The sequence below is a fragment of the Mobula hypostoma genome, chromosome 19, assembly GCF_963921235.1.
Source record: "Mobula hypostoma chromosome 19, sMobHyp1.1, whole genome shotgun sequence".
Taxonomy (NCBI): Eukaryota; Metazoa; Chordata; class Chondrichthyes; order Myliobatiformes; family Myliobatidae; genus Mobula; species Mobula hypostoma.
Window position 1 is genome coordinate 17,809,020 of NC_086115.1, and position 24,293 is coordinate 17,833,312.

The window sequence follows — 24,293 nt, forward strand, 5'->3', positions numbered from 1 at the left end:
GGGACCACTGCACAGGATCAAAATAAGCTGCAGAGAGCTGTGAACTTAGCTCCATCATGGGAAGTAACCTCCAAGGAGCAATGCCTCAAAAAGGCAGCATCCACCATTAAGGACCCCCATCACCCAAGACATGCCCTCTTCTCATTCTACCGTCAGGAAGGAGGAACAGGAGCCTGAAGGCACACACTCAAAGATTCCGGAACAGCTTCTTCTCCTCTGCCAACCGTTTTCTGAATGGATATTGAACCCATGAACACTACCTCTCCATTTAAAAAATTATTTATTTTTGCACTACTTAGTTCACGTAACCATTTAATAGATATATATTGACTGTGATTCCGCTATTTTCTCTCTGTTGCTATGTATTGCTAAATACTGCTGCCATAAAGACAACAAATTTAACAACATATGCCAGTGATATTAAACCTGATTCTGATTGAGAGATAGAGGTTCCAGATTTGTACCTATCTCCATAGTGTGAGAGGGAGAGAGACTTGATCTGTACGTGATGTCTCCATAGTGTGGGGTAGGAGGGAGAGCGGATCTGTACGTGATGTCTCCATAGTGTGGGGTAGGAGGGAGAGCGGATCTGTACATGATGTCTCTGTAGTGTGGGATGGGGGAGAGACTTGATCTGTACGTGATGTCTCCATAGTGCGGGGTAGGAGGGAGAGCGGATCTGTACATGATGTCTCTGTAGTGTGGGATGGGGGAGGACCAGATTATAATCAGAATGAGGTCTATAACTGGACATCCGCTTTGAGCTTTTTTTGTTTTGCAGCAGCAGTACAGTGCTATACATAAAAACAGTGTAAACTACTGTAAGAAATAAATATACATAAAGTAAACTAGTACTGCAAAAAGAGAGCAAGAAGAGTTGTGCTGCACCCAATCTGTGAGTGGGAGCACAATAGGTAACAGTGATATCAGTTAGCTCTGTTGCTGAAGTTGTAAAAAGGCAGCACTCTTGGTGTTTTTGAAGTTGGACTGAGCCCAATCAGTAAACGGGATTCATTAGAAAGGATGAATAAAAATAAGGCAGCTGCAAGAAGAGCAGCCATTCTGTGAGTGGTTAAGTGTTGGAGTGGCTTTGCCTCGTCGGGTTTGGGCAAGGTAAGTTTCTCCTTCCTCTTTATTATTTCTTTTCTTGTCTGTTAAGGCACAGTTAGTGCAGTGAGAATGGCTTCAGGGTCTGTGTTTTGTTCTGTGGGTGAGCTGTGGGAATTCTGAGAGACCTCCAGCCTCCCGGATAAACACATCTGCACCAGCTGCACCGAGCTGCAGCTCCTCAGAGAACATATTAAGGAACTGGAGCTGCAGCTCGATGACCTTCTGCTCATATGGGAGAATGAGGAGGCGATCAATAGGAGCTACAGGCAGATAATCACCCTTAGGTTGCAGGAGGCAGGTAACTGGGTGACTGTTAGGAGAAGGAAGGGAAATAGGCAGTCAGTGCAGTGTACGCCTGTAGCCGTTTCCCTCAATAATATGTATACCACGTGGGAAACTATTGATGGGTCTCTGGCACTGAGTGTGGGGCTGTGGTTCAAAACAGAACAAAGGACTGCAGTGGTGATAGGAGAATCCTTAGTCCAAGGAAGAGAGATGATATTTTGTGGGAGCAGTAGAGACACCCAGATGGTATGTTGGCTCATAGGGTTTGGGATGTCTTAGATCGGTCTACAGCATTCAAGGGGGGAGAGTGAGCAGCCAGAAGTCTGAGTGTATGTTGGCACCAATGACATAGGTGAGGAGGTCCTAAAGAGAGTTTTCAGGGAGCTAGGTAGAAAGCTGAAAAATCTTTGGATTGCTGCCCATATCATGTGCCAGTGAGGGCAGGAATAGGATAATTTGGCAGATGAATGTGTGGCTGATGAACTGGTGCAGGGGGCAGGGTTTCAGATTTATGGATCATTGGGATCTCTTCAGGGGACAGTACGACCTGTACAAAAAGGACAGGTTACAGCTGAAGCCGAGAGGGACCAATATCCTTGCGCGCAGGTTTGCTAGAACTGTTCAGGAGGGTTTAAACTAATTTGGCTGGGGGGGGGGTGGTGGGAATTGGATGATAGTGCTGAGGATCGGGTAGTTGGTTTACAGAGGCATTGTGTAATGAGACTGCTAGCAAGGAGAGTTGATGATATAAGTCAGCAAAATAGTTGCAGTGTAAAAGGGGGACAAAATCAAAAAGGGTGAATACAGGATTGAAGGTGTTATATTTGAATGCACAGTATATGAAATAAGGTAGATGAACTTGTAGCAGAGTTAGGATTGGCATGTATGACTTTGGGGACATCACTGAATCATGGCTGAAAGAAGATTATAGTTGGGAGCTTAACGTCCAAGGATACACATTGTATCAAAAGGGAAGGCAGGTGGGCAGAGGGGGTGGGTGGCTTTGTTGGTTAAAATAAAAATTGAATGAAATCATGAGAAAAAGGTGACATAGGATTGGAAGGTATAGAATCGTCGCAGGTAGAGTTAAGGAACTGCAAGGGTAAAAAGACCCTGTTTGGAGTTATATATTGTCCTCCAAACAGTGACAAAGATGTGGTCTACAAATTACAATAGGAGATAGAAAATGCAGTTAAAAGGGCAATGTTATTGGGGGATTTCAATATGCAAGTGGATTGGGAAAATCAGGTTGGTGCGAGATCCCAAGAGGAGGAATTTCTTGAATGCCTACGAGATGGCTTTTTAGAGCAGATTGTGATTGAGCCACCAGGGGATCAGCTATTCTGGATTGGGTGTTGTGTAATGAATCAAAATTGATTTGAGAGCTTAAGGTAAAGGTACCATTAGGGGCCAGTAATCATAATATAATAGAATTCACCCTGCATTTTGAGAAGGAAAAACTAAAGTTCAATGTAACAGTGTTAGATGTAACAGGACTGGAAAATTGCAAATGTCACTCCACTCTTCAAGAACGGAGAGAGGCAGAAGAAAGGAAATTATAGGCCAGTTAGTCTGACCTCTGTGGTTGGGAAGACATTGGAGGGAAATGTTAAGCCCATAGCCAGCGTGGTTTCCTTAAGGGAAAATCTTGTCTAACAAATCTGTTGGAATTCTGTGAAGAAATAACAAGCAAGATATACAAAGGAGAATTGATTGATGTTATGTACTTGGATTTTCAGAAAGCCTTTGACAAAGTGCCGCACATGAGCCTGCTTAACAAGGGAAGAGCCCATGCTGTTATAGGAAAGATACTAGCATGGATAAAGGATTGGCTGATTGGTAGGAGGCAAAGTGTGGGAATAAAGGGAGCCTTTTCTGGTTGTTGTCAGTGACTAGTGGTGTTCCACAGGGGTCTGTGTTGGGACCACTACTTTTTACATTATATGTCAATGATTTGGCTTTGTGGGTGATACAAAGAAAGGTGGAGGGGTAGGTAGCTTTGAGGAAGCAGAGTGGCTACAGAAGGACTTAGGCAGATTAGGAAAATGGGCAAAGAAGTGGCAGATGGAATACAGTGTTGGGAAATGTATGGTCCTGTACTTTGGTAGAAGAAATTAAAGTGCAGATATTTTTTTAAATGGAGAGAAAATTAAAAAATCTGAGGTGCAAAGGGAATCGGGAGTCCCTGTGCAGGATTCCCTAAAGGTTAATTTGCAGGTTGAGTTTGTGATGAGGAAGGCAAATGTGATGTTAGGATTTATTTCCAAGGGGTCTAGAATATAAAAGCAAGGATGTAATGTTGAGATTTATAAATCGCTGGTGAAGCCTCACCTAGAGTATTGTGAGCAATTTGGGCCCCTTTATGTAAGAAAGGATATGCTAATATTGGAGAGGGTTTAAAAGAGGTTCACGGGATTGAAGGGCTTGTCATATGAATAGCGTTAGATGGCTCTGGGCTTTTACTCACTGGAATTCAGAAGAATGAGGGGGGCCTCATTGAAACCTATCAAATGGTGAAACGCTTCAACAGAGTGGGTGTGGAGAGCTTGTTTCCTACGGTAGTGGAGTCCAAGACCAGAGGACAGTTTCAGAATAGAGGGGCGTTCATTTAGAATGGAGATAAGGAGGAATTTCCTCAGGCAGGGAGTGTTGAATCTGTGGCATTCATTGCCAATGGGGACTGTGGAGTTTTTTTTTAAACCAGGCCCTTTGGTAAAGTCTGGCCTACATCAATTTACAAGTTACAACATGTAGCTTTTAAATTGGTAGGATCATAAACTACCTAATCTGGGGCAATCACACATGCGGTTAATCCAAGAAGCATTAGTGCTGATGATGCAATTGGGTTGTTATTCTGAGAAAAGGATTTAAGGAGATAGTCATTGGGTATATTTAAGGCAGAGGTTGATAGATTCTTGTTAGTCAGGGCATGAAGGGATATGGGGAGAAGGCAGGAGATTGGGGCTGAGAGACAAAATGAATCAGCCATGGTGAAATGGTGGAGCAGATTCAATGGGCCAAATGGTCTAATTCTGCTCCTATACCTTATGGTCAAAAATAGTGAGGTAGTGTTAATGGGTTTATTCTACATTTAGAGTTCTGTGTGAAGGAGAAGAAGCTGTTTGTAAAGTATTGAGTGTGTGTCTTCAGACTCCTGTACCTTCTCACTGATGGTAGTAATAGGACAATGCATGTACTGGGTGCTAAGGGTCTTTAATGATGGATGTCACATTTTTGAGACATCTCCTATTGAAGATTTTTTTCGATGGAGGGGAGGTTAGTGCCAATGACAGAGATGGCAGAGTATGCAACTCTCTAAAGCATTTTCTGATCTTGTGGATTGGAGCATCCATATCAGATGGTGTTGCAACCTGACAGAATGCTTTCCACAGTACCATTGTAGAAATTACCCAGCATTTTTTAAGAAATACCATTGTCTTCAAATATGTACATGATACCTCTGTAGTGCAGGGAATTTAAAATAAACCTTGTAGAAATCCAGGAAGTTGAGGAGGAGGAACAGGAGACTGGGATCCAATAAGATACGCTACTGGTTGCTCGTAACCTCTTATGCTTTTTGTTTTTTAGGAAGTTCCTGTCCCATACTTCATGAACTTGCCAGAATATGAATGGAACGAAGAACAAGTCAAACAGGCCAAAGAATACAACATCAAAGAGCGGGCTCTGAGAGAGGAGAAAGACAAGTACAGGAAGGTAACCAAAGTACGGGTGGGAGGGGGTCCAAAAGAGAAGTCTGCCCACTCCACTGCCACGGAGAACAGTTTAGGGTAGAACTGTCCTTTAAACAGCCAATTCATCACAGAATGTTGCCCTGCACTACATTAACAACACCTTTCAACTTCAATGGCAAAACAATGCCCAATGGTGCTTCACAGCAATATTATCAAATAAAATATAACATCCAAGTCATATATCTAGTGGGATGTTATATTGTTGAAGTTGTATAAGATATTGGAGAGGCTTAATTTGGAGCACTGTGTGCAGTTCCAGTCAACTACCCGCAGGAAAGATATCAATAAGATTGGAAGAGTGCAGAGAACATTTACAAAGATGGTACCAGGACTTGAGCTCCTGAGTTACACGTAAGGTTAAGTAGGTTAGGTTTTAATCCCTAGAGCGCAGCAGAATGAGGGGAGATTTGATAGAGGCATACAAAATTTATGAGAGGGTATAAATAGGGTAAATGCAAGCAGGCTTTTTCCACTCAGGTTAGGTGAGACTAAAACTGGAGGTTATGGTTTAAGGGTGAAAAGTAAAATGTTTAAGAGGAGCACGAAAAGAAACGTCTTCACTTAGAGGTTGGTGAAAGTGTGGAATTGATGGATTCCAGTTAGATTTCAACATCTCAAGGAAATTTGGATAGGTACATGGATGGGAGGGGTATGGAGTACTATGGTCTAGGTTCAGATTAATGATTTGGTATGGAGTAGATGGGTTGAAGGGCCTGATTCAGTGCTTTACTCTAACTTTACAGTGCTCTGACCCTATCACTCTATACCAGGAGATGAATAGCTGGTGATGAAAGGTCAGTTCTGATGCTGCAGGAGTTTGCAGAGATGGGAGTTTAAAGTTGAGGTATTGCAAAGGAAGCCAGCGTAGAGTAACTGGGCAGAACCTCTGGGTGGACAGGACATGGTCCACGAATGGGGCCAAGAGAATGGAGGCAGCGACAAAAGCAGATGTTCCAAATGGTATGGAATTGTACTGAAATCCAGCCTTTCGGACCAGCTGCCATTACCCTCGTATTTCAGGCGATGGGCTCAGCGCCTCAGGAAGATGCATGAACTTTGATTAGACTAGGATCTAAATCTGCAGAGGTGCGTGTGTGTGCGTGTTTTCACATGTATTTGGGAAACAGGTGTATGATTTTATGTAATAGTGTATGGTTGGACAACATATGAAGCATACATGTTGGGTTGTGTGTGTGCGTGTGCGCGTGTATATATGTTGGTGTTGTGAGGCTGAGCTGATTTTCTTGGCTATTTTACAGACCCTGGAATCTGAACTAAGGAAACTGCAGGCTTCCATCACAGAAACAACAAATGCCTTCGATGACCTTATTAATAAACTGTTTGAAAAAAAAGTGAGAACAGAAATGATCATCTACCAGGTAATTCCTCTAATCCTTACACCTCTCCGTGACCTGATTCCCCAGCTCTGTATCCAGGGCACTTCTGCCAAGCAATGTCACACCCAGACAGGCCACCATGTACTAGCAGGTGAAGGCAAATTGACAAACATGTACATAAAAGACAGAAACTATGGCAATGTACCTGTTCTACCTTTCAGTGAGAAGTGAGATCACAGTTGTTCGTCAACTTTAGCATCATCTTCACTCAATTCCTTAAATCTGAAAATTGGCCAATATTGTTTTTGAATGTACTCAACCACTGAGCATACTAATTCCACAGATTTACCACCCTCCGGTTTCAGAAATTCCTCATTCAGTCCCGAGGGGCCAAACCTTTGATTAGATATTCTGGTTCTTGGTTCCAGACCCCATCAAGAGGGTGCATCAGCTCCATATCTACCCTGTCAAGTCTTAAAATGGATGGAGCTTTCTGCCTGACCCATTGGGCCCTACCCTGCCCTGATGGTGTGGTGTAAAGGGAGCGGTTTCTCCTGGTCAGCCCCTGTAGAGAGATCAAGAGCTGCACGGAGTGGAATGGGCCTCAGAGAGCTGTACGTACCTGTGGGGCCGATGCCCGAGTTGCAGCTGTGTGGTGGAGATGAGCCTGCCTGCCTGACAGGCCTTACAGGTGTGGAGGAGGTTATGTGTGTTGCTGAGTAACTGGTACTTCACTTACAGGAGGAGCTCAAGATCTGCAATCTGGTCTTCTCACTGCAAATCGAGGAGGAGATACAGAACCGCAATGCCCAACTACAGCACCTGCTGGCTGAACAGAAGGCCTCTGTGGTATGACAGGAATAGACTCAGATAAGTACAGGTCCCAATGACACAAGAGCAGTGTTTCAGTGCTCAACCGTGCTCACTCCATGCCCGGCCAACATAATACACATCACTCTCCATTGCCTACCCTTACAGTGTACGCCCTGTCCCCACCGTTACGTAAAAAATAGAACGTTGCAGCACATTACAATACAAGCTCTTCAGCCCATGACGATGTGCCAACTTTTTAACCTATTCAAAGATCAATCTAGCAGTTCCCTCCGATAGCCCTCCAGTTTTCTGACATCCGTGTACCAAGTCAGTTACAAGCCCAGTCGTCACTCTCCTTCATGTCCTCCACCACTCAACCTGACCACTCATTCCCTTCCCCCTGCCAACTTTGCCATTCGCTGCCACTGGAAACTCTAATCTATCATCTTGTCTGGTCCACAGGAGTCTGTGGCAATGTTCTCACTCACGTTGTGTTCATTCCCCTCACATATGGTATTGGCCTAACTAGGGCAACAGATGACCTCCCGGTGGGTTAGATTTCTAAATATAGAACACTGATATCTAACAGCCTAACCCTGCAGGTGGTCATATTTAATCTGAATCATCCTACCCCCAGCCCATTTCAGCCACATGCTCAAGACCCAATCCCTTTCTTCCAAACTGATTTGTGACTCTCCCGAACGTGTTCACTATCTCCTGGAGGTGCTCCCTCATGCCCATGCTCAGGGTGAATTCAGGAGTTCCCCTGGGCCCTGAAAAGCAGCAATAGGCATCCCCTGTGGCCTGGGACACCTCTCACTGGGGCAGTTCCCACCCAATAACCAAGTACTGTGCGAGAGGCTGGATTATTGGGGAGTGCCAAATAATCACCTTTTCCACCAATAAACCAGTTCCCTTCTCTCAATGGCAGGGAGTGAAGTCGAGGCTTGTGCAGGAGACCAGGATGATGGTGGAGACATTCCGAGAGGCCTATGATGACCTGGTGGCTGAGGACAGGGTAAGTGGCTTGGATATGCAGTAAATGGTCAGTGGGTACACAGCATTGGGACCAGGGAATGAGAATGCAGAACTGGGACCAGGATCGGGGAATGGGGACATGGCAGTAGAATGGGAAGGTGCCCAGCTTCTGATTCTGGAATACCTAGGACCAGCTGCACTGAGTGGGGCCAAGCCTTGTCCCAATCTTGCCTCAGTAGGTCAGCCCACACTGAGTGAAACACCGGCTCCAGGGACAGTGGCTCCCACCAGGGCAAGGTGCAGATTACAAGAATGCAGATCTTATGAACGCTGAACTGTCTCAACCCTGCCTTCCAGTCCCATCCCCTCTCTCTCTTCCCTCAGCTTCTAACACAGTCTCCTTCATCTGCTTCTGTCCAGCTCCTGGATCGTGGATTCAGGAAGGAGTTTTTTGATGTCAACGCCGCAATGGTTGACCAGCTCTACAAACTGTACAAGCGCAGACCCAAGTGAGTGCATATGGCAGCACATGGAAACACCAGCATGCACAACTACCACATCTCTGAACCACTGCTGTACATGGAAACACCAGCATGCACAACTACCACATCTCTGAACCACTGCTGTACATGGAAACACCAGCCTGCACAACCACCACATCTCTGAACCACTGCAGCATATGGAAACACCAGAATGCACGTCTGCCACATCTCTGAACCACCACTGTACATGGAAACACCAGCCTGCACGTCTGCCACATCACTGAAACACGCAGCAGCACCACGCTGTCACACTGTGCCCCCACATTGACACACCACAACATTGATGATAATGCTTTCCATACCATTTCCAGTAAAGCCTGTCACAGTGGAACAGCCCCAACCCTCCCTTACTGACACACGTGTCCCATGGATTGAAATCATTGGTGCACCCAGTTTATGAGCCATGGGGCCCATGCTTCCTAAGTGTTCACGCATCACACACAAACACACCGCAGGCTGCTGGGTCCAGTGTCCCATTTGTGGATCCCAGACATCCTTGGGTATGCGTGTGTGTGAGAGAGGGTGGGGCAAGGGGCATCTGGGTGTGTGTGTGTGTGTATGTGTATGCATGCGTGAGTGTGTGTGTGTGTGTGTGTGTGTGTGTGAGAGAGAGAGGGAGAGAGAAAGAGTGAGAGACAGAGATATATAGATGGATGCAGTCCTGGGCTCCACATGTACAAGTCCATTCTGTGTGTCAGACTGGGTTCTGGATGGGGCCACCTGTTTGCATCTGTTGGCTGAGGACCCATTGTGTGTTTTTCCTGTTCTGGGCAGGGTGCAGATGAAGAGAACCCAGGTGGCGACAGCCAACCCTTTTGGTGACCAGTCTGAGTCTTTCAGTGAAGGGTATGCCCATCTACTGGCTGCCATGGATGATTTGGATTCGACTCGCTTCAAGCCTGAACACCTGGACCCGTTGGTATGGAAGCGATTCTGTGACGTCAGGCGGATGAAGGTGGAGAGCGAACAACAGGTGAGAAGTGGGCCACTGCCCCTAGCACCATCTTCATGTCTCTCAGCAAGTGGAACTAGGTCTCACTGACTGAACCTCACCACTTCAGACTAGAACATTCCAAAGATTCACCACCTCAGTGCCCTTCACCCCGAGACCATAAGCCCTGGTTCTAGACAGCTCAGCTTCCAGGATACAAGCTAACTGTACCCACTCTGTCATTTAGCAGATCCATGTTATAAAATCACATCCTGTTCTTCTGAACACGAGAAAATAATGCCATTCTGTATAACCTGTCATGTACAATAAACCCAATCCTATGAATAAACCCATTTGAATCTAACAGTTCAGCACAGGAACAGGCCCTTTGACTCACAATGTTGTGCTGAACTTGGATTGATTCAGCACAACATTGTGATATAGATTAACAAATTAATAATCAAATAGCCAACTAAACTATTCTGTCTACACAATATCCATATCCTTCCATTTTCTTCACATTCATGTGCTATCAAAGCATCTCTTCAAAGTCCTGAATGTATCTGCCTCTACTACCACAACTGGGTCTTCTAATTCTTGTTGAATTCCCTCTGTAGCAACAAGGGAGGAAGACCAGATCTGTACACAATGCCCTCAACAAGGCTTTTAACAAGGTCCTGCATGGTAGGCTGGTCCAGAGAGTAAAGGCATGTGAGATCCAAGGTGGGTTGGCTAACTGGATCCAAACTTGATTTGGTGACAGCAGGCAGAGGCTCATGGTGAAATGATTCTCTTCTGATGGGAAGTCTATGATCAATGGTACACTGCAGTGATTTGTACTAGAACCCTTTCTGTGATACAGATTAACAACTTGGATTGAATGCAGGGAATACAATTACCATATCTGTGGATCATATATGGAAGTTGGTGGTATAGTGGATAACAAGGAAGGTTGTCCGAAGTCACAGCCCGGTACAGACTAGATGGGAAGTTGGACAGAGTATCAGCATTAGGATTTAATCCCAGCAAGTGAGACGTAATGCACATTTGGGGGTAAAATAAGGGTAGGACATAAACAGTAAATGGTAGCACACCAAGGAATATTGATGAACCAAGGAACCCTAGTTAAATGAAAGCAACAATGTCAAATGTCTAATACCAGAGGGCATGCATTTAAGGTGAGAGGAGGTAGTTTCAAAGGAGATGTGAGGGAAACTCTTTTACACAGAGAGTGGTGGGCACTTGGAATGCACAGCCAGGTGATGGTAGAGGCAGATACTTTTAAGAGATGTTTAGATGGGTGCATAAATATAAGGAAAATGGAAGAATATGAACTCATGTGGACAGAAATTAGTTTAGATGGCAGCACACACAAAATTCTGGTGGAATTCAGTGGATCAGGCAGCATCTATGGAAATGAATAAATAGTCAACGTTTTGGGCCGAGATCCTTCATCAGGACTGAGTCTGACTGTTCTATGTTCTATGGTTAGCTAGGTTTGTGAAGAAGGCATATGGTATGCTTACCTCCCTATTTCAGGGCATAAAATACAAGTGTTAGGAGGTAATGTTGCCATTTTACAAAACACCCCTTCGAACTGCACCACCCAGCATTTCCCCAATTTAATCCTAGCCTAATTATGAGTCAATTTACAATGACAAATTAAGCTACCGACAGGTACGTCTTTGGATTGTGGAAAGAAACCAGAGCACCCCAAGGAAACCTATGCTGTCACAGGGAGAACATACAAACTCCTTACAGGCAGTGGCAGGAAATAGAGTGGGGCAGACATCAACTAATGAACCATGTGCTGAGGGACAGCAGATTATTGGAGTGTAACTGGAGCAGAACTTCTCTACTCCTCTTGCAATAAAGACCGATGTTCTATTTGTCTTTCTAATTACTGTTCCTACATGTAAACTTTCAGTGATTTACTCTCTCTGAACAGCAGCACGTTTGTCCCTCAATACTTTGTTTTTCTAATTTGTTACCCAAGTGGTCTCCCCGATTTGTCTGGGGCTGGAATTCCCTTGTGCCAGGTATCTGCTCTCAGGAAGGGACCTAGTCTAGGCCAGCAGCCCATGGAGTTCACAGCTGAGTGAAAGCATCACACCGTCCACATCGCAAACAGGTAATGTCCCTTACCCCAGTCCTCCTCATCGAGCCAGGAGGACAGTGGATATCACTAGCATTTTAATGGGTTCATTCATAACCGGAATTGCATTACAGAAAACCTGCAGTGTGTTGTTGCACATACACATCAAAGGGACTCAGTTATGAATCAGGCTCCATAAACTTTAAGCGTGAAAGATTACAGGGTGATGTAATTACTTTTGAAAGAATGAATAGGCTCAACAGAAAGGAATGATATCCTCTGTCTGGACAAGGAGGAAGGAAAATACATCATACTTGGGAATCGAAGGTGATATCACAAATTTTCCTTCCTTACTGTGACACAGGAGGCTATTCAGCCTATCAAATCTTTGCTGATCCTTAAAACAATCCCATCAATCCCACTCCCCATCTCCTTGTATCCTGAAGCTTATAACAGTAGGAGATTTTAATTTTCTATGTATTAACTGCGAATCCCATACTGTAAAAGGACTTGTTGGGATGGTTTGTCAAATATGTTCAGGAAAGTTCCCTTCATCAGTACCTAGAAGTCCCAATTAGAGCGTACGATACTTTTTCTATTAGGGAATGAGACAGGGCAGGTGACAGAAGTTTGTGTAAGGGAACACTTTGCATCAAAGTGAAAACAATACCATTAGTTGCAAAGTAAATATGCAAAGAGGTAGGCCCCACAGGTTGAGATTCTAAATTGGAGAAAGGCCAATTTTGATGGTATCAGAAATGACCTGGCAAGTGTAGATTGGGACAGGCTGTTTTCTGGCAAAGGTGTACTTGGTTTTCAAGGAATATTGAGGCATTGGTTAAGAGCAAAGAGGTGAATAGCAAGTACAGGTAAGTAGAAACAAATAAGGTTCTTACGGTGTATCAGAAATGACAGAGAACATATGTACACAGCTTACACCCTGAGTTAGTCAGTGACAACCAGGAAAAGAGTGGTGACGACTGGAGAGTCAGTGACAGCCCGGAGAGATGGCAACCAGGGCAGAACGGGCTGGCAACCCAATCTGCGTCCTCTGATAGGAGGACCCCCACAAAGCCACAAAGAATCGAAGGAAAAGATACCCCCAGGGGTGCCCGAGAGTGGGGGAGGATGAGCACCCCAGTCGGATGGACACAACGACATCAGACCCAGGCAATAAACAAATGACTATGAGGAAGCAGTGTGCATGTGGCAAAATCTGCAAGAACGATCGCGGCTTGAAGATCCACCAAGCGAGGATGAAGTGTTCGGCGGGAGGAAAAGCAGCACAACGCGCAGGTGTCCAACCTGGTGAGACGAAGGAGGGGCCAGGCCTGGAGTCACCCCATAGTGCCCGGAACCTCCAAGTGTTGCAAACTGATCCCTCGAACATGAAGTCTAACAGGAGGCGGATCAAATGGCCTGCAGCTAACATAACTTCACTGTGGAAGCAGTTTGATGACGATGTTAACCAAATTCTGGAGGCAACGGCAAAGGGAGGGGTTGATAGGAAGCTGCAAACCATGACAACAATTATTGTTAGTATCGCAGCTGAACGGTTCGGAGAAGAGGAGAAGGAAGGCTCCAAAACATCTTACTCGAAGAACCAAAGAGCATTGAGGATCCACAACATCAGGCAGGAGATGAAAGCGCTGAAGTCCCAATACAAGGAGGCAGGAGAAGAGGAGCGCATTGGCTTGGCCCAGCTGATGTGCATACTACGAAAGAAGATCAGGGTCCTCCACTGGGCAGAGTGGCATTGGAGGCGGCGTCGTGAAAGGGCCCGAAAACGTGCTGCCTTTATCGCCAACCTCTTCAAGTTCACCAAGGAGTTGCTGGGGGAGAAGCGCAGTGGGAAACTGGCCTGTTCGCAGGAAGACAGAGACCAACATTTCAAAACTCGTTAGATTCTGGACTAGTTCCTGAGGATTGGAGGGTGGCTAATGTAACCCCACTTTTTAAAAAAGGAGGGAGAGAGAAACCGGGGAATTATAGGCTGGTTAGCCTAACGTCGGTGGTGGGGAAACTGCTGGAGTGAGTTATCAAAGATGTGATAACAGCACATTTGGAAAGCGGTGAAATGATCGGACAAAGTCAGCATGGATTTGTGAAAGGAAAATCATGTCTGACGAATCTCATAGAATTTTTTGAGGATGTAACTAGTAGAGTGGATAGGGGAGAACCAGTGGATGTGGTATATTTGGATTTTCAAAAGGCTTTTGACAAGGTCCCACACAGGAGATTAGTGTGCAAACTTAAAGCACATGGTATTGGGGGTAAGGTATTGGTGTGGGTGGAGAATTGGTTAGCAGACAGGAAGCAAAGAGTGGGAATAAACGGGACCTTTTCAGAATGGCAGGCGGTGACTAGTGGGGTACCGCAAGGCTCAGTGCTGGGACCCCAGTTGAGGGGGGATCTGATTGAAACGTATAAGATCCTAAAGGGATTGGACAGGCTAGATGCGGGAAGATTGTTCCCGATGTTGGGGAGGTCTAGAACGAGGGGTCACAGTTTGAGGATAGAGGGGAAGCCTTTTAGGACCGAGGTTAGGAAAAACTTCTTCACACAGAGAGTGGTGAATCTGTGGAATTCTCTGCCACAGCAAACTGTTGAGGCCAGTTCATTAGCTATGTTTAAAAGGAAGTTAGATATGGCCCTTGTGGCTACAGGGGTCACGGGGTATGGAGGGAAGGCTGGGTTCTGAGTTGGATGATCAGCCATGATCATAATAAATGGCGGTGCAGGCTCGAAGGGCCGAATGGCCTACTCCTGCACCTATTTTCTATGTTTCTATGTTTCTATGTTTCTAACATCTGAAGAAGATATATAATGACCCCTAAAGAGAGCAGGAGCTGGGAGAGTGCGACATCCTAATAGACCCACCTGAACCGGATGTGCAGTTCGACGTGTCAGAGCTGCAGCTAAAGGAAGTCAGAGAGGTCATCCGCAAAGCAAGGGCAAGCTGGGCTCCAGGACCAAACAACACCTCGTACAAAGTGTACACGAACTGCCCCAAACTCCTGAGGCATCTGTGGAAGATCCTGAGAACCTTCTGGAGAAGGGGGAAGATCCCAGCACAGTGGAGAGTGGCTGAAGGGGTGTGGATCCCGAAGGAAGAAAGTGCCACCCAGATAGATCAGTTTCGCATCATCTCCCTGCTGTGTGTCGAGGTGAAGATCTTCAGTGCAGTTTCCAACCGGTTGTGCACCTACCTAGCAAAGAACACCTATATTGATACATCAGTCCAGAAGGGTGGCATTTCAGGGATGCTGGGCTGTCTGGAGCACATTGGTGTGGTGACACAGCTCATCAGGGAGGCCAGAGAGAACAAGGGCAACCTGTCAGTGTTGTGGCTGGACCTGGCAAATGCATATGGCTCCATTCTGCACAAGTTGGTGCAGCTCACACTGACCAAATATCACGTCCCCAGCAGAATCAGAGACCTTATCGCTGATTATTACAGCAACTTCAGGATGAGGGTCTCTTCAGCAGCAATTACATCAACCTGGCACAAGGTGGAGGTTGGCATCATCACAGGGTGCTCAATCTCAGTGACACTGTTCTCCCTAGCCATGAACATGCTGACTAAGTCTGCTGAACCAGAGTGCAGAGGGCCCAGAATGAATTCCGCTTGACGGCAACCACCTATCAGGGCATTCATGGATGACCTCACAGTCACCACAGAATCAGTCCCAGGTTGCCAGAGGATTCTGCAAGGGCTTGAAAAGCTGGTGGAGTGGGCCCGGATGCATTTCAAACCTGCCAAATCAAGATCGATGGTGCTGAGGAAAGGGAAGGTGGAGGACAAGTTCTGGTTCAGCATCGCAGGCACAGCCATCCCAACCATCACAGAAAAGCCAGTCAAGAGCTTAGGCAAAGTTTTTGACAGCTCTTTAAGGGACACAACATCCATTCAGGCAACTTGCACCAAGTTGGATGGCTGGCTGAAATCTGTAGACAAGTCTGGCCTACCTGGGAAGTTTAAAGCCTGGGTGTATCAGCATGGCATTCTTCCCAGAATCCTGTGGCCCCTCCTCATCTATGCAGTTCCGATCTCGACAGTTGAAACCTTAGAGAGGAGGGTTAGCAACCACCTCAGGAGATGGCTGGGGCTGCCAAAGAGCCTGAGCAGCATCGCACTCTATGGACACCACAACAAACTGCAACTGCCCGTCAAATCCTTGGAGGAAGAATTCAAGGTAACAAGAGCCAGAGAAGTGCTACAGTATAGGGAACTCAAGTGACCCGAAGGTGGCTAGAGCAGGGATCCAAGTAAGTACTGGCAGGAAGTGGAGGGCAGAGGAAGCTGTTCAGGAGGCAGAGGCGAGGCTGCGTCACAGGAGGCTGGTGGGAGTGGTCACACGAGGTCGAGCTGGGCTAGGACCCTTTCCAACTCCCCAAATGGACACCAGAGGGAAGGAAAGGCGGCGTCTAGTTCAGGAGGAGGTGAGAGCAGTAGTGGAGGAGATGAGAGCCTGCAAGGCGGTGGGAATGAAGCCACAGGGAGCTTGGACAAGATGGGAGAATGCAGTTGAGAGGAAAGTGACCTGGGCTGATCTTTGGAAAGCCGAACCACACCGCATCCAATTTCTCATCCAGGCAGTGTACGACGTGCTTCCAAGCCCATCAAACCTGCACACATGGGGCAAGGCAGAGTCATCTGCGTGCCCACTGTGCTCCAAGCAAGGAACTCTGGAGCACATCCTCAGTGGCTGCGCAAGGGCACTTGGTGAGGGACAGTACAGGTGGAGGCATGATCAGGTCCTGAAGACCATCGCTGAAGCCGTCAGCGCAGGATTTGAGTGGGCAAAGCGGTCCCGACCCTCCAAGCAGACCATTGCCTTTGTCAGAGCTGGGGAGCAGCCAATACCTGCCAAAAGAACATCTGCAGGCATTCTGACCTCTGCAAGGGACTGGCAGCTGTTGGTGGACCTCGAAGGACAGCTGAAGTTCCCCAACCATATCGCAGCCACCACCCTGCGACCAGACATTGTCCTAGTGTCTGAGTCTACTAAGCAAGTGGTGCTGCTGGAGCTGACAGTCCCATGGGAAGATCGCTTGGAAGAGGCCTTTGAAAGGAAGCTGTCCAAGTACGCAGGACTGGTCAGCAACTGTCAGCAGGCTGGATGGAGAGTGAGGTGTCTCCCAGTGGAGGTTGGTTGTAGGGGATTCATAGCCCGTTCTTTAGTTAGAGCCTTCAGCATTTTGGGCATCGAGGGAGAGAGGAAGAGGAGAGCCATCCGCAGTACCACCGATGCGGCAGAGAGGGCCTCAAGATGGCTGTGGCTCAAAAGAGGGGAGCCATGGAGTCATAAGTAGCTAGCCATCTGGTCACAAGCTGGGGTCTGATCAGCCCCAGCTGGGTCACCTGGAGGAGGTTGTATGATGTTGAAAGACCCGAAACACCCGATGATTCCAGGAACATCACTGAAGATGTGTCCAGAAGCATCAATAGATGTATGTACACAGAAGGGCTAAAAGAAGGCATGAAGTTGCTCTAGCAGACAATGTAAAGGAGAATTCTAAGGCATTCTACAGATACGTTAAGAGCAAAAGGGTTGAAATAGGGACAATACTGGTCCTCCACAGGAATGGTAATCCATGTGTGGAGCCAAAACAGATGGAAGAGATTTTAGATGAATTCTTTGCATCTGTATTTACTCTGGAGACAGACACAGAGTCTATAAAAGTGAGGCAAAGCAGCATCAACTTCATGGACCCTGTACAGATTACAGAGGAGGTGTTTGCTACTCTGGGGCAATTCAGGATGGATAAATCCCCAGGGCCTGACAAGGTATTTCCTTGAACCCTATGGGAGGCAAGTGCAGAAATTGCTGGGGCCCTAGCAGAGATAATTTAAATCATCCTTAGCGACAGGAAAGGCACCAGAGTATTGGAGTATAGCTGTGTTGTTCTGCTGTTTAAAAAAGGCTCAAGACATAAACCAGGAAATTATAGGCCAGTGAGTCTGACATCAGTTGTAGGTAGTTATTGCAAAGTATGCTAAGGGACTGGAGATATAAGTATTTGGATAGACATAGACTGATTAAGGATAGTCATCATGGCTTTGTGCGTGGTTGGTCATGCCTAACCAATGTTATAGAGTTTTTCGAGGAAGTTACCAGGAAAGTGGATGAAGGCAAGGCAGTGAATGTTGTTTAAATGGAATTTAGTAAGACATTTGACAAGGTCCACATGGGATGTCAGTCAAGAAGGTTCAGTCGCTCGGCATTCAGGGTGAGGTAGTAAATTGGATTAGATATTGGCTGTGTGGGAGAAGCCAGAGAGTGGTAGTAGAGGGTTGCCTGTCTGACTGGAGGCCTGTGACTAGTGGTGTGTCAATGGGATCAGTGCTGGGTCCTTTGTTGTTTGTCATCTATATCATGATCTGGATAATAATGTGGTTAACTGGATCAGCAAATATGTTGGTGACACCAAGATTGGGGGTGTAGTGGACAGGAGGGCTATCATGGCTTGCTGAGAGATCTATATCAGCTGGAAAAATGGCAGATGGAATTTAATGCAGACAAGTGCGAGGTTTTGCACTTCGTTAGGACCTGACAAGGTAGGTCTTACACAGTGAGGGCACTGAGGAGTGTGGAAGATCAAAGGGATCTGGGAATACAGGTCCATAATTCATTGAAAGTGGCAACACAGGTAGTTAGGGACGTAAAGAAAGCTTTTGGCACATTGACCTTCATAAATCAATGTATTGATTAGAAGAGATGTAATGTTATGTTGAAGTTGTACAAGATATTGGCGAAGCCTAATTTGGAGTTTGCTAGTGTGCGGTTTTGGTCATCTACCTCCAGGAAAGATGTAAACAAGGTTGAAAGAGTACAGAGAAAATCTACAAGGATGTTGCCAGGTCTGAGTTATAAGGAAAGATTGAATAGTTTAGGACTGTATTCTTCAGAACATAGAAGATTGAGAGGAGATTTGATATAATATTATGAGGGGTACAGATATTACCCCTCATAATACAATGTTATAGGGTAAAAGCAAGCAGGCTTTTTCCACTGAGTTTGGGTGGGACTACAACCAGAGTTCATGGCTTAAGGGTGAAAGGTGAGAGGTCTAAGGGAAACATGAGGGGAAACTTCTTCCCTCGGGGGGCTGTGAGAGTGTGAAATGAGCTGCCAGCACAAGTGGTGCATGTGAGCTTGACTTCAATGTTTAAGAGAAGTTTGGATAGGTTCATGGATAGGGGTACGGAGGGCTATGGTCCTGGTGCCTGTCAATGGGAGTAGGCAGTCTAAATGGTTTTGGCATGGACTAGATGGGCCAAAGGGCCTGTTTCTGTGCTGCACTTCTCCGTGACTCTATAACTTATGAGCTGGAACTGTCTGTATTCTTAATAGTTGACTGAATTCTTCTTGGATAAAGATTTTAAGGACCATGGGGTCAGTGTAAGTAGGAGGAGGACACACACCAGGTACATCAGATTCTCAGTGGGGTTGGCCTTGGCTGCTATTCTGTGATATTGATGGTTTAGAATCTTGTCCGTAACCCTGACCTGCTGCTGATACCACTCCCTGACCGGCCGCACTGTGTGCTCCGACCAGACTGAAGCCACTGCATTGGTAGCTGTTCTTTCACAAGGCCAGGTTTCCTCATATTCTGTGTCAAACTGGCCTATCTATTGATGCGTGTTCTCTCTGCTTCCTGCCCAGGTGAAGCTGAAGGCCGTGACCCTGGCTGAGATGCAGAGTTTCTTGCAGAAGAGGATTAATGATGATGAGCACTGCAACCAGATGATCAGCAATTATACACAAGACATCAAGAAGTCAGTGTCACTGCACTCCATTCTAGGGGAAGTGTGATCGTGAACACTGCCTGTGGTGGGAAGGGGGCAGGGCAATGATCAGAAGTTAGCCATAGTTATACAGCACAGAACAGGCCTTTCAGCCCACCACATCCATGCTAACCCGTGAACCTATCCACACCAATCCCATATGCCTGCATTAGGACCGTGTGCCTTGCCAATTTGGTGTCTATCAGTGCCAAACATATCGATTGCATCTGATTTCATCATCTCTTCTATCAGCAGGTTCCAGGTGGTAACCACTCTCTTTGTGTAAATACTTTCCCCTCAGATCAAACCCAACCCTCTTATTCTTGATACCCCCACCGCAGAGGAAAAGATATTCTGACAAATTACACTATCCATGCCTCTCATTTTATATTCCTCCACCTTCGCCTCCTACGCACTGGAAAAACAGACCCAATCTATCCAATCTCTCCCCATAACTAAAAGCCCTCTAATCGAGAGGTCTTACTGATGAATCTCCTCTGCACCGTTTTCAGAGCCATCACCTCTTTCCCATAGAGTGGTGGTCAGACCTGCATACAGTGCTCCAAGTGTCTTTTTTAAAGTTGCTAGTTTGACACTCAACGCAGCATGGATGGAAAACATGCAAGCAGCCAGCCGGATTCGAACCTGGGACCATTTGCCTCGAAGTCTGGTGTTGATTCCACTACACCACCAGCCAGCTTATGTGAACTCTATATGTATGCCTTATTCACTGCCCTGCATTTTCACTTTCAAAGAATATGGCCTTAAACCTCTGGCTCCCTCTGTTCGTCAGTGAAAGTGCAAGGGAATGAGATTTATGGCATTGTTCTAGATACAGGCAGTACTCATTTGGGCCAAATACCTTCCTCTATTTCTTTAGCAATTCTACGTCTAACACAGGAGGCCAGTCAGGCTTGGCGAGAAAGATGGCACTGGTGAAAAACAGCGATGCTTTGTGGACAGCATACAAACTTCATGAATTATCTTCTGAACCACTCTCACTGCAATCTGCAGACTGTAATTTCCCTTTAAGTAACATACTTTTGAACCATCTTAACAAACTAGCAATTTCACAATCTTCTGACTGACTCAACAGACCTAACTCTCAAAAACGCAAGTTCAGCACGTTTAAGTAGACAAAGGTGCATCACTATGGCAGTAAGAGAAGAAAGAATGGGGGACTCCAAACCTGACTAAAAACAGCAGGGTATGAAATTTCCTCTATCCAATATCTTGTTAGTAAATGTGCAGTCACTGGAGAACAAAATTGAGGACTGCTGTATTGGAGGGAAATGAGAGATTGCTGCGTTCTGTGTTCCATGGAGATATGGTTAACTGAATACAAACTGGGTTCAGTGAACAGACCTCAGGGCTTCTCAATGCACAGATTGGACCGGACAACTGATTCAGAGAAGGCAAAAGGTGGGGATCTGTGTTTCATGGTAAGCCTTCTGTGGTGCTCAGATGGAACAGTCTTATCACACTTGTTTCCCCATCTGAAACATCTAATGATTAAGTGCTGACATTTTTACTTACCAAGAAAGTTCTCCTCCATGATCCTGACCTCAGTTTAAATACTGCGAAAGGCAGGTGCTAATGAGGCACTCAAGGTATTGAGTGATACTGTCAGCAAACAAAAAACAGCTTACTCCAATGCCTTTCAAATAAGAGACTTCAATGAGGCTTGTTTGCAGAAATCTCTGCCCAATTATCATCACTATATCACCTACAGCACCAGGGTCCCAACACAGTCGACCACTGCTATACTACCATAAGGAATACCTACCATTCCATTCCTAGTCTGCATTGCAGGAAGTCTGATTACTTGGCTGTCTTCCTCCTGCCTGCATACAGGCAGAGGCTAAAGAGGCAAGGCTCCGGTAGTAAGGACAATGAAGAGGGGGTTGTGCAAGATAGAGGAGCAACTACGGGCATTGCTTTGAGTTGGTGGACTGAGGCATGTTCAAGAGCTCCTCAAAGGTTCTGAACAAGTACTCCACGGTTGTCACGGACTTCATAAAAACAGTCGTAGATGAATGTGTCCCCACAAAATTGTTTAGGGTCTTCCAAACCAGAAGCCCTGGATGAACCATGAGATCCACAATCTGCTGAGGGCCAGATCAGTGATTTTCAGATCTGGTGACCAAGTAAAGTACAAGAGATCCAAATATGATCTCCGGAAGCCACCTGACATGCGAAGTGGCAATTCTGGACCAAAGCTGAATCACGAAAGAATGCTCAACAGCAGGTGGCAGGGCTGGTGTGCTATCAGTTCTTACAGAGTGAAACCGTGAAACCAAGCGACACAGATGACCACGGGGTTTCGCTCCCAGATGAACACAATGCCTTTCATGTTTGCTTTGACTGTCAAGAAAAGGAGGCACCTTCACGAACTTTCATAGCCCCTGATGAACCTGTGAGTTCAGTCTCTGAGGCTGACATGCGAGCATCTTCATGAGGGTAAGTCTGCAGAAAGCATTTGGCCCAGATGGATACTTGGCCAAGTACTAAAGACCTGTGTCAATCAATTGGCTGGAGTGTTCACTGATATCCTTACTCCCTCGCTTCGACAGTTTGAGGTACCCACCTGCTTCAAGTAGGCTTGAATTATACAGGTAGTAACCTGCCTCAGTGACTGTCATCCAGTAGCACTTACATCCACTGTAATGAAGAGCTTTGAGAAGTTGGTGATGAAACATATCAATTCCTGCCTGAGAAACAACTTGGATCCGCTCCATTTTGCCTGCCATAACAATGCCATTTCATTGGTTCTTCACTTAACTATGGAATATCTGTACATTGAAAGTACATACATCAGGATGCTCTTCATTGACTACAGCACAGCATTCAATGCTATCATCCCCTCAAAACTAATCAATAAGCTTCAATACCTTGCAGAGCCAATACTTCCTCACTTGCAGATTCCAGTCAGTTCGGATTGGCAGCAATCTCTCCTCCACAATCACCATCAGCACAGATGGACCATAAGGCTGTGTGCTTAGCCTCTGCTCTACTCACTTTATACTTATGACTGTGAGTCTGAGCATAGCCACAATGCCATATTTAAGTTTGTTGATGACAACACTGCAAGAGCAGGGAGCTAAGTATTGACTTCAGGAGGAGGAAACCAGAAGTCCATGAGCCGATCCTCATTAGAGGTGGAGAGGGTCAGCAACCTTAAATTCTTTAGTGTTATTATTTCAGAAGATCTGTCCTTGGTCCAGCATGTAAATGCAATTTCAAAGAAAGCATGGTGGTACCTCTACCTTCTTTGAAGTTTGCAAAGATTCAGCATGTCATCTAAAACTTTGACAAACTTCTATAGATATGTGGTGGAGAGTATATTGATTGGTTGTATCACGGCCTGGTATGGAAACATCAATAGTCTTGAGTAGACAAGCCTACAAAAAGCAGTGGATACAGCCCAGTTCATCACAGGTAAAGCCCTCCCCACCATTAAGCACATCTACATGGAGTGCTGTCACAAGAAAGCAGTATCCATCCTCAAGGACCCCAACCATCCAGGCCATGCTCTCTCCTCGCTGCTGCCATCAGGAAGGAGTTATAGGACCCACACCACCACATTCAGAAACAATTATTACCCCTCAACTGTCAGGCTCCAGAATCAGAGGAGACAACTTCACTCCCTCCATCCCTGAACTGTTCCCACATCTATGGACTCACTTTGAAGGACTCTTCATCTCGTGTTCTCAATATTTATCACTTATTTATTTACATATATTTTTCCTTTTGTATTTGCACGGTTGTCTTTTGCAATTTGGTTGTTTGTCCGTCCCATAGGGTGCAGTCTTTCGTGTCTTTTGTATACTTGCTGTGAATTCCTACAAGAAGGTGAATCTCAGGATTGCATATAGTGACAAATATGTATTTTGATAATAAAGTTACTTTGAACTTTTGAACTGGAGAGCAACCCATCAGTCCCATTCCCCCTCTTCTTTTTCCTCCCTGCTAATTATTCCCTCCGATATATTCTGGTCAATTCCCTTATTGATTCTTTTTGCCATCAACTTAACAGCCAAATAACCCTTCATCACTTCTTTGGAATTTAGAAGGAAACCAGAGCACCCAGGGGAAAGTAACACAGTCACATGGAGAAATGTAAACTCTTGCCAGGTCTGGATCCAATTTGGGCTGCAGGATCGAAGTGAGGCCACTACACCACTGTATAGCCCAGAATCTCAGATAATCAAACAGTGCAGAAACTGGTTTTGTGTTTCTGGAATTTAGGTTGGGGTGGGAATTAAGTTTCTTAAAGTATTAAGGGACATTAATAGGGTAGAAACTGTTGCTAGCTGTTGTAGACTTGAGGTCTTAGTTACCAGATAAACCTCTGTCCACACCTCTCTCTGAGCAGTCTGCGGGAGATCAAGTCACAGTTCCAGCTGAATCTGATGATACAACTGGTGTTGAAGCAAGGACAGGTGGAGGTGCTAGAAGATGACTTCATCTTGGACTACTCGAGCTTCCTCCTCCTGAACAAGAGCGTTGTGGAGGACCTGAACAATACCATTCAGGTAAGCCCACAGACCCACTGCAGGCTGTCCACCCTTTCAGAGAGACAGAAGATAGAAGAGAGAAGGTTTAAACAGAACCCTAGAATGCATGCTATCTGGGTAGCCAATGCAGCCAGCGAGCAG

At 45.9% G+C, this 24,293-nt stretch overlaps 2 protein-coding genes across 2 annotated transcripts in view; one reads left to right on the forward strand and one right to left on the reverse strand.

Annotated features, from left to right (window-relative positions):
• Nucleotides 1-24,293, forward strand: part of cfap43 (cilia and flagella associated protein 43) — a 129,607-nt gene that overhangs the window by 90,219 nt on the left and 15,095 nt on the right. The window contains exons 27-34 of the mRNA XM_063071432.1: nucleotides 4,984-5,109; nucleotides 6,407-6,526; nucleotides 7,226-7,333; nucleotides 8,229-8,315; nucleotides 8,696-8,784; nucleotides 9,592-9,790; nucleotides 19,514-19,626; nucleotides 24,011-24,170. Coding sequence (XP_062927502.1) covers nucleotides 4,984-5,109; nucleotides 6,407-6,526; nucleotides 7,226-7,333; nucleotides 8,229-8,315; nucleotides 8,696-8,784; nucleotides 9,592-9,790; nucleotides 19,514-19,626; nucleotides 24,011-24,170 — 1,002 coding nt within the window. The remainder of the gene's footprint in view (nucleotides 1-4,983; nucleotides 5,110-6,406; nucleotides 6,527-7,225; nucleotides 7,334-8,228; nucleotides 8,316-8,695; nucleotides 8,785-9,591; nucleotides 9,791-19,513; nucleotides 19,627-24,010; nucleotides 24,171-24,293) is intronic.
• The window catches only part of sfr1 (SWI5-dependent homologous recombination repair protein 1), a 71,596-nt gene that overhangs the window by 16,512 nt on the left and 30,791 nt on the right, over nucleotides 1-24,293 (reverse strand). The window lies entirely within an intron of this gene.